This window comes from Piliocolobus tephrosceles, chromosome 14, assembly GCF_002776525.5.
Source record: "Piliocolobus tephrosceles isolate RC106 chromosome 14, ASM277652v3, whole genome shotgun sequence".
Classification (NCBI taxonomy): domain Eukaryota; kingdom Metazoa; phylum Chordata; class Mammalia; order Primates; family Cercopithecidae; genus Piliocolobus; species Piliocolobus tephrosceles.
This window is the reverse complement of record NC_045447.1, coordinates 42,520,728-42,530,869: the sequence shown is the minus strand read 5'-3', so window position 1 is coordinate 42,530,869 and position 10,142 is coordinate 42,520,728. Positions and strand designations below refer to the sequence as shown.

Here is a 10,142-nt window from a genome sequence, read left to right as displayed (position 1 = left end):
GGTACCTCAAGGACTCTCTCTGCAGGAAGACCCTAGGGGACTCTGCCAAGAACAAGTCTAGCCTGTTCTGAGTCTGTCTCTTTTTATGTATCTGTATCTCCTCCTGCCATCAACTTTCTTCCTCACCCCCTACCCCAGTCTGTTCTCTCTCATGGCTGCTACTTTCTCATGATTTCTCTTACTCCTTTGGTTTGCTCAGGACTCCAGTGGCCTCACTCTGCCTTATGACTTTTCAGTCCCAATCATCATGGCCAACCGCCGCACTTCTGATTTCCCAATTCAAATTCCCAAAAGCATGAGTCTGTATCGGCAAAGACTTTTGGCCTGGTAGCCTCCTGGACCAGTGGCTAATCTATAGACTGGTTACTCAAATAGTTGTCCTACCCTGGCTAGTAGGCAAGGAAAGCTAGGTAACAGCTACAAAATTCGACGGCCTAGGCCTTCTAGGATGGGTTCAGCAGGACACACGTGCTGGCATACATATGAAGAGGGTGAACGCCAGGCAAGTAGGCTGCTACAGTAGATAGGACCCATCCAGGGGTTTTCCAGAGAAGTGGAAGCAATAGGAAATATACATATAAGAGAACATTTAGTATGGGAATTGGTTCATATCATTGTAGAAGAGTCCCATGACCTTCAGTCTGCAAGCTGGAGAACCAGGAAATCTGGTGGTGTAATTCAGTCCAAGTCTGAAGGTGTGAGAATCAGAGGAGCTAATGGTATAAAACTCCCAGTCCAAGACTGAAGGCCTGAAAACTGACGACGAGTCCCCAAGTCCAAAGCCAGGAGCACCAAGAGTTTTGATGTCTAAGGGCAGAAGATGGATGTCTCAACTTAAGAAGAGAAAGTAAAATTACCCTTCTTCTGCACTTTTTGTTCCTTTTCAGTCTTTAATGAATAGGATGATGCCTGTCCACATTGGTGAGGTCAGATCTTCTACTGATTCAAATGCTAATCTGTCCTGGAAACGCCCTGACAGGCACACACAGAAATAATGTCTTTCCAAGCTATCTGGGCATCACTTAACCCAGTAAAGTTGATCCATAAAAGTAACCATCACCTATTTGCCATCTTTCATTTAAGCCCAGATACACAGACTGGCTATCTCAGCCATTCCTTGGGTAGCACATCCAAACCTGTCTGTTTCCTCTGAGTCTCTCCTTTGCCTTGTGACAAACAGGTTTTGGAAGAAGTTGCCTGTGGTCACCCTGAACTCGTGCCCTTAAGAGTTAGGCACACTGGCCAGGCGCAGTGGCTCATGCCTGTAATCCCAGCACTTCGGGAGGCTGAGGCGGGTGGATCACGAGGTCAGGAGTTCAAGACCAGCCAGGCCAAGATGGTGAAACCTCGTCTCTAGTAAAAGTCCAAAAAAAAAAAAAAAAAAAAAAAAAATTAGCCGGGTGTGGTGGCCGGCGCCTGTAATCCCAGCTACTCGGGAGGCTGAGGCAGACAACTGCCTGAACCCAGGAGACGGAGGTTGCAGTGAAGCGAGATCGCGCCACTGCACTCCAGTCTGGGCGACACAGCGAGATTCCATCTCAAAAAAAAAAAAAAAGAATGGTATGCCACCTATTCTGTGTGGCCTGCACGTAATGCACTAATTCTTAATCCCTCGCTGATCCCAGTGTAAAGTGGAGACACCAGTACATACTCAGCCTCACAGGACTGACTGGTCAGGTCACTCATCCCCAGGCACGCGGCCACCGCTCACTGACAACTACAGACCGACTCTCTGCCAGATGCTAACGCCCCATATAGACCAGCCCCCGGCATCCTCAGTCGCTCACACAGGTAATTGCTCGCTCCCTACCTCCGTTCCCGGGGCTGTGGCGCCCCAAGCCCGGCGGTGTCTCAGCTTTCCCGGTCCCCGGCGGACGGTGGCCAGGGGGTGGGCGGCGCGGGTTTCCAGCCGGTGAGGTTAGGCCGCTGCACGCCGGAAGTGGCAGCTGAACGGGGGCACTGAGGTGTCGGCCGGCGGGGCAGTGGCCCGGAGCGGGGGGCGGGGGCGTTGGTCATGTTTCCCTTCGGGCCTCTTAGTCCTGGAGGGGACGGATCGGCCGGAGCCGGGGCTGAGGAGCCGGCGCCCCACGAGGGGCAGGCAGCAGCCACCAGGCCGCCCTCGCCACTACATCCCGGGGCTGATGCGACCCATCCCCCTCCACCCGCCCGGAGCCCTCGCCGCCCCGGCGCCCCATCGCTGTCCCCGGCCCCGCGCTCCGGAGAGCTCGGGCTGCCCGGAGCTCCGGAGTCCTCGGCTGCCTCCGCCCAGGGAGAGCCATCACCTCCCTCCCCTCCGCGCCGGCGGCCCGGGCCAGACTGCAAGGCCGAGAGCCGGGGCCGACACGGCCTCGGCGCGGGCCTGGGCGGCCCTGGCGCCAGGCTGTTCGGGTGGCTGAAAGAGCGCAGCCTGGGCCGCGGGCTGTTCGTGGACCCGGCGCGGGACAATTTTCGCACCATGACTAGCCTCTACGGTTCCATCCACCCTGCGGACTCGGTGTACCTCAGCACCCGCACCCACGGCGCCGTCTTCAACCTCGAGTACTCGCCCGACGGGTAAGCGCGGCCCCTCGGAGGGCGGGCGCCCGCCTCCGCCCGGCTCAGCTGCCAGCGGACGGCAGTCCTGGGCTCGCTTCCCCGGCCCGGGCCGAGGTTAGCGAGGCCTTTTGGGGCCGCTGGCCTTCGTGCCTCCTGGCACTTTCTGAAGCGCATTCTCGCCCCCTGGAACCCCCAGCCCAGCTTTTTGAGGCAGGCAGGCGGGGCCCCACTTGCTCGCCTTCAGGACTTGGGCTCCGTGAAGGAGAAATGCCCGAAGCCACACGGCGGACCTGTCAGAGCCAGCCCACAACTAGGGCATTCTGGTACACAGTAGGTGCTCAGTAAATACATTTTGAATAAATGCCCACTTTCTCGCCATCCTAGGCTTGCGTTTTCCCACCTAAACCTGTGTCGGGGTAGGAAGGCTGTATGTAGATTCCTTGCACTCTGTACCTGAACTTGCCATGATGGGACAAGTGCGTTCCTTTGCTCAAGGAAGATACAGTACTAAAACACTGTAGAGACGTGGCTCTCATGATTTGGGTCATTTGTGAAGTCCCCAGGCTAGACTACAGCCTTTTTCTTGGCTGATTAAATATTTATTGTATGGCTTTGGTTTAACAGGAAGTTTCCAAAATCGTATCTATGTAAAACTTTGTCTTTACAGTACACAAGTCCGCCATCAAAAGAAAAAATTTGCACAGTTCCACCATGAGGTGACATAGCTAATGTAATTCTTATCCCATCATAAGCCTCTTGGTTGCTGGTTGTTTACTCAGGTGTTCATTCATTCATTCTCTCATTTGGCGTATATTTTGTTGAGCACTTGCTGTGTTCCAAATGCAGGAGTAACCGTGCTGAGCAAAACCAGCTAATGGCACTGTTTTCATAATGGTACTTAATGGTTCAACTAGATAGTAGACAGCCTTACTAAATAATGCATAAAATATATTTGTTAATTGAGATAAAGTCTTGAAGGAACCTGTTATGGACTCTGTGTTCACGGATTCCCTGAGGAAGTGACACCTAAATCAAAATAAAAAAAGTGAGTAGGAAATTAAAATTAGTCAAGATAGGGTTGGGAAAGGGATAGAAGTATTTCAAATGGAGATGATTGGTATGTCAAAGGTCGTAGAAGGGCAGCATGTCATGTTACAGAAGGTTAAAAAAATAGGTTTACAAAGCAAAAAAAGTTTACTGAAGAAAGATCTAAAGTTGCTAAGGAAGGAGCAAAGGAATAGAAGCAGGAATTACTGTGAGCAAGTAGACTCTCTTCCATTTCAATGATGCAAGTGCTTCCTAATGACATGTGGTGCTGGGATCTCTGGGATCTCAACAGCAATTGGTTGGAGCATGTAGTAGTGGATGCACACCTGAATAAGGTAGAAAACTGGTGAGAGAAGAAACTACTTTGCTGAAACTTATTCATGGAACCTTGCAGCCTCCTTCCTTCAGCCAAGCCCTATTCCTAAAGTTTCCCTCAAAACACTAACAGTCTGTTCTCAGATATTGAGTTTCTCTCTTCATATCCCAGCCCCTTTCCTCCCAGCCTCCTACCGATACTTTCAGGAATTCAGAGGTAGCTATTTCTACTTTTTGGATGTGGGATTTTAGGTGGGAGTATAATGAGAAGAACAGATTTTAGAGCTGTTAGAATGAGGGATATATTGCTTAAAGTGTTTGTTTGAATCCAGAATGCATTTTCTCATAACAGTTTGGTAAAAGGTGGTTAGGAACTCTTGCACTTAATTCAATAATTTTAAATTACACAATTAACATATATGCTCATTGTGTAAAACCTAGACAATAAATGAGCAAAAAATACCCTAAACATCACTTATGATCCCAGAGATTAAATGGATATCTAAGGAAATTTTTGTGTATGTTTATTTTAATATAAATATGGAATCACTGTTTTGTAGCTTGCTTTTTTCCTTACAGTATATTGTGAACTGCTTATGTTAATAAATATATTTCTACAACATTATTTAACATTTTTCATTAGTTTAAATAAAACCTCTTTGAACAAATATTTTGTATTTATATCTTTAGGATAAATCCCTATAATGAGTTATTGTTACGAAGATTTTTATACCTATTGTTAAATTGCCCTCTGCAAAGATCATACTAATTCTCATTACTATATTCTGATTCCTACATTCTAGACACATATGGAAGTGCCTGTCTCCTCATACCCTTGGCAACACTGCATACTGCCATTCTTTTTCATCTTTATCAGGGTGATGAGTGGAAATACTTCAGTGTTTTAATTTTTCAGTCTTCTTACTTCATCTAGTATGCCCTACATTTGTGCAGGACTGAAAGTAATTTTACAGATAGATGACATATCAGTGTTAAAGGAGATAATTTCTCATATCCTTCAGTTAAATATGAGTTATATCAGCTTACCGGGTAGCTTAACCACTGTTACCTACAAGGACTTCTCAATACAGAGAAGGAGGTGGTGACACAGAATATAAAAATTAAAATTATGAATTTAATAGAGACCAGTATATAAGGAATTTGGCAATAAAAAAGATAAAAGGACTAGAAGGTATTTACTAAAGAATTCAAAAAATGTTTTAAGTGATAGAAACATTGTCAAAATAAGTGTATCACCTAAAATGACATTTTGAAAAAGTAAAATTGATAATGTTAATAAATTATAGTATGTCAGACCCTGTTAAGCTGTCCTCCATGAGAACACATTAGGCACAGCTGTAGAGATAATTCACATATTAGAAAATAGAAGCAAAGAAACTAACTAGAATACAGACCTGGAAAACACAGAGATTGAAAATATGAAAAGATTTAGTAACATAGAGCATAGAGAGAAAAAGCGTACCATATAGTTAGCCAGAGTTCCTAAAGAAAATAGTCCCAGTTTCTTCAGGAACTCTGGCTAACAATATATGGCACGCTTATATCATATAAGCATATCATATGGTATAAGGGGGACTATTTGAAGACGTAATAGCTGAGAACTTTCCAGAATTGAAGAATGGCACCAAGTCATGATTTAAGAAGCCCAACAAACCCAAGCAAGAATTTTTTCTAGATCTATTGTAGTGAAACTGTGGGACAATAAATATAAAATCTTAAAAGATAGAGAAAAAACGGGCTGGGTGCGGTGGCTCACGCCTATAATCCCAGCACTTCTTTGGGAGGCCAAGGTGGACGGATCACCTGAGGTCAGGAGTTCGAGACCAGCCTGACCAACATGGAGAAACCCTGTCTCTACTAAAAATACAAAACTAGCTGGGCATGGTGGTGCATGCCTGTAATCCCAGCTACGCAGGAGGCTGAGGCAGGAGAATCGCTTGAACCTCGGAGGTGGAGGTTGCGGTGAGCTGATACCGCGCCACTGCACTCCAGCCTGGGAAACGAGCAAAACTCTGTCTAAAAAAAATAAAAAAGAGAGAAAAAAGGCCTCAAAGGTGTAACTATGAGAGTGATAGCCAATTAGTCATCAACCATAATATAAATCTAGAGACAGTGGTAATTATTTTCAATATGCCAGAAAAAAACCTCAGTCTAGATTTATACCCAGCAAACACAGGTTCTTTGTCCTTGCCAAGAACAAAGATGAAATAAATACATATTCAGACAAGCAAAGCTGAGTAAGCTTGCCAGCAGACCTTCAATAAAGGAATTCTAAGTTCAGAGAGAAGGAAATTGTTTTCAAACGGAAGGTCTGAGAAGCTAGCAGGAATGAAGAACAAAAAGTGTTAAATATATATGTACATGTTAATCTGATAATGTCTTTTGGGATTAACAGAGATGGAACAAAAATAGAATACAATAATAGCATATAAATTATGAAGTGAGGCCGAGTGTGGTGCTTATGCCTGTAATCCCAGTACTTTGGGAGGCTGAGGCGGGCAGATCACTTGAGGTCAGGAGTGTGAGACCAGCCTAGCCAACCTGGTGAAACCTTGTCTCTACTAAAAACACAAAAAAATTAGCCAGGCGTGGTGGCATGCGCCTGTAAACTCAGCTACTTGGGAGGCTGATTGCTTGAACCTGGGAGGCAGAGGTTGCAGTGAGTGGAGATCACATCACCGCACTCCAGCCTGGGTGACAGAGCGAGACTCTGTCTCAAAGTAAAATAAAAATAAAGGATGAGGTGATATTCTAAGTTTTTATGTTTTTGGGGGGATAATTATATATGTTAACTTTAGGCTTTAATAGGTATTTAAAATTTTCAAGGAACCAAAAGACAAGAATGATTATAATTTCCAGACTAGTACGAGAAAAAGTACGGAATGAGAAAAAAAATTCCAAAAGAAGGCAAGAAAGGAAAATAAAAAAAGACAAGGTATAATAAATAAAAAGCACAAAGAATAGCTGAAAATAAATCCAAACATTACTAGTTACAATAACTATAAGGTACTAAATATTCTAATTAAAAGACAAAGAGTAGCTTGGCGCAGTGGCTTACGCCTATAATCCCAGTATTTTGGGAGGCCAAGGCAGGTGGATTGCTTGAGCCCAGGAGTTTGGGACCAGCCTGGGCAACATAGGGAGACCCTGTCTGTACAAAAAGTACAAAAATTAGCTGGTTGTGGTGACGAGCCCCTTTGTCCCAGCTACTCAGGTGGCTGAGGCAGGAGGATCATTTGAGCTCGGAAGGTGGAGGCTGCAGTGAGCCAGGATTGTGCCTCTGAACTCCAGCCTGGGCAACAGAGACCCTGTCTTGCAAAAAATAAAATAAAATAAAATAAATAAATAAATAAAAGAACAGTACCTCTTAAAATCTTACTCTTAATGGCATTTATAGACTACATTCAGGCCTGCTATTCAGCTAATACTGGTTCAGCTATAACGGTTGTTAAAATATTGATATGTCCATAGTGGCTGAATAGTTACTGCCCCAAGCCTGTTAAGTGTCATCTTAATGCTTCATCGCCTTCCTTGGGACTTCCTATAGTAACCAATTATATAGCAACTGAAGAGTTAAGAACTGGGACAGCAAGAGGCTGTCAACAAACATCTCACTGGAGAACTACAGGGCATTATCCATTCTAATTATTCCTGACCCATGCCTGGCACCCTCCAACACACACAAAAAATCCATAGGCCCAGTGACCATCTGGCTTTCCTAAGAGTAGGGTTGCCTACTTTTCTCATGTCACTCTCACATGGCCCCTTTGGGAACTGCAGCCTTGGGAGATCCAGAAAGAAGAGAGCAGTCAAATGAGAGTAATAGTATTGTACTACTGCCGTTATCATCAAAATATATTAATTCTCTTGGCACAGTATACACTCCCATGGCAGGATAGAATCTACAGCAGATGATCGAGGCCTATGGGGATGGTTTATGGATGAATAACTTCTGGGATGCACATCCTTAGTTTTATCATTCTTGTTTAATTTCCCTATTATTTAGATAGGATAAGCCAACACCCAATGAATACCTGCCTACAGTAGGCATTAATGACACTCACGTTATAAATGAAAATGACTACCAAAGTACATCTTTTTCTCTCTACCAGACAAATTTAGTTGGGGGAATTAAAAAGCAGAAAGTTTATTAAATGAAGGTTCTGTACCCTGGTGTATGCTCTTAACTGCCATGTTACATTACCTCTCACCTGGACTGAGGGATTAGGTTTAATATAATTAAGTATATCAATAAATTATTTTTGTGACTTAGTTATTAATACATTTAAACAAATATTGAATACATGAAACTAACAGCAAGCATTTGAAGGGCTAAAAACATTTTTTTTTTTTTTTTTTGAGACGGAGTCTCGCTCTGTTGCCCAGGCTGGAGTGCAGTGGCCTGATCTCAGCTCACTGCAAGCTCCGCCTCCTGGGTTCACGCCATTCTCCTGCCTCAGCCTCCCGAGTAGATGGGACTACAGGCGCCCGCCACCTCGCCCGGCTAGTTTTTTGTATTTTTTTTTTTAGTAGAGACGGGGTTTCACCGTGTTAGCCAGGATGGTCTCGATCTCCTGACCTCGTGATCCGCCCGTCTCGGCCTCCCAAAGTGCTGGGATTACAGGCTTGAGCCACCATGCCTAGCTAAAAACATTTTTAAATATACTTATTGTTACTTCAGCAAAAGCCAAAAAGAGGATTCAGCTCCCATAAATAATTCTGTTGATGTTAAGAGTGATTTCTTTTTTTTAGGCCAGGTATGGCCGCTCACGCCTGTAATCCTAGCACTTTGGGAGGTTGAAGGTGGAGGATTGCTTCAGCTCGAGTTCGAGACCATCTGGGGCACCATAGGGAGACCTTGTCTCTACAAAAAATTTTTAAAAAGAGTGATTTTTTTAAATGTTATCATGACTACAAGTTACTTAATGACTATAAATTTAATGTGGACATTCTTAGAAGGGCTTTATCTAGTTTCCTATGTCAATTCATGGTTCAGACAAGGGCATCTGTGTCAAATAAAAGATTATGGCTACAATTACAAAAAATTAATAAATGATTGAAAATTAGTAGAATGATTTAGTGAACAATTTGAGTTACAATGGTTATCACTTGGTGAGCATTTTAATAATCTATATAGGTTAATTTATTTAGAAAATGTTTTTAAATTTTATTCATGTTAATTTATATTACCATTGAATATTCTTTTTTTTTTTTTGGAGACAGAGTTTCACTCTTGTCATCCAGGCTAGAGTGCAATGGCGCGATCTTGGCTCCCTGCAACCTCCAGCTCTCGGGTTCAAGCAATTCTCCTGCCTCAGCCTCCCAAGTAGCCGGGATTACAGGCATGCACCACCACACTTAACTAATTTTGTATTTTTAGTAGGGATGGGGTTTCACCATGTTGGTCAGGCTGGTCTTGAACTCCTGACCTCAGGTGACCCACCCACCTCAGTCTCCCAAAGAGCTGGGATTATAAGTGTGAACCACTGTGCCTGGCCTGAATTTTTAACCTTTTTGAATATCACACTTAACTGTATGTAACAGCTGCTTCATCCTTATTTTTTTCAAACACAAAAGGAACATTTATAAAATTTTCACATATGAGACCACAAGTTTCAAAAGATTAGTATCATACCGAATACAGTTTCTCACTACAATGTGATCACTAGAAGTAAATAAAAAGATAACTAGCTGCCATGGTGGTTCATACCTGTGTTACCAGCACTTTGGGAGGCTGAGGCAGTTGGATCACTTGAGCCCAGGAGTTCAAGACCATCCCTACAAAAAATACAAAAATTAGCCAGTTGTTGTGGCTCATGCCTATAGTCTCAGCTACTCGGGAGGCTGAGGTGGGAGGATCACTTGAACCCCAGAAGCAGAGGCTGCAGTGAGCCAAAATCATGCCACTGTACTCCAGCCTGGGCGACAGAATGAGACCCTGTCTCAAGAAAAATATTATATATATTATATAAAGCATATAGCCGGGCACGGTGGCTCAAGCCTGTAATCCCAGCACTTTGGGAGGCCGAGACGGGCGGATCACGAGGTAAGGAGATCGAGACCATCCTGGCTAACACGGTGAAACTCCGTCTCTACTAAAAAATACAAAAAACTAGCCGGGCGAGGTGGCGGCGCCTGTAGTCCCAGCTACCTGGGAGGCTGAGGCAGGAGAATGGCGTAAACCCGGGAGGTGGAGCTTGCAGTGAGCTGAGATCCGGCCACAG

General features: G+C 44.4%; 1 protein-coding gene across 3 annotated transcripts in view; it reads left to right on the top strand.

Moving 5' to 3' along the window:
• Nucleotides 1–1,912: 1,912 nt before the first annotated feature.
• Nucleotides 1,913–10,142, top strand: part of DCAF10 (DDB1 and CUL4 associated factor 10) — a 65,797-nt gene continuing 57,567 nt past the window's right edge. For all 3 annotated transcript variants that reach the window (XM_023203138.3, XM_023203140.1, XM_023203139.1), the window contains exon 1: nt 1,913–2,553. In XM_023203138.3, coding sequence (XP_023058906.1) covers nt 2,015–2,553 — 539 coding nt within the window. In that variant the 5' untranslated portion in view covers nt 1,913–2,014. The remainder of the gene's footprint in view (nt 2,554–10,142) is intronic.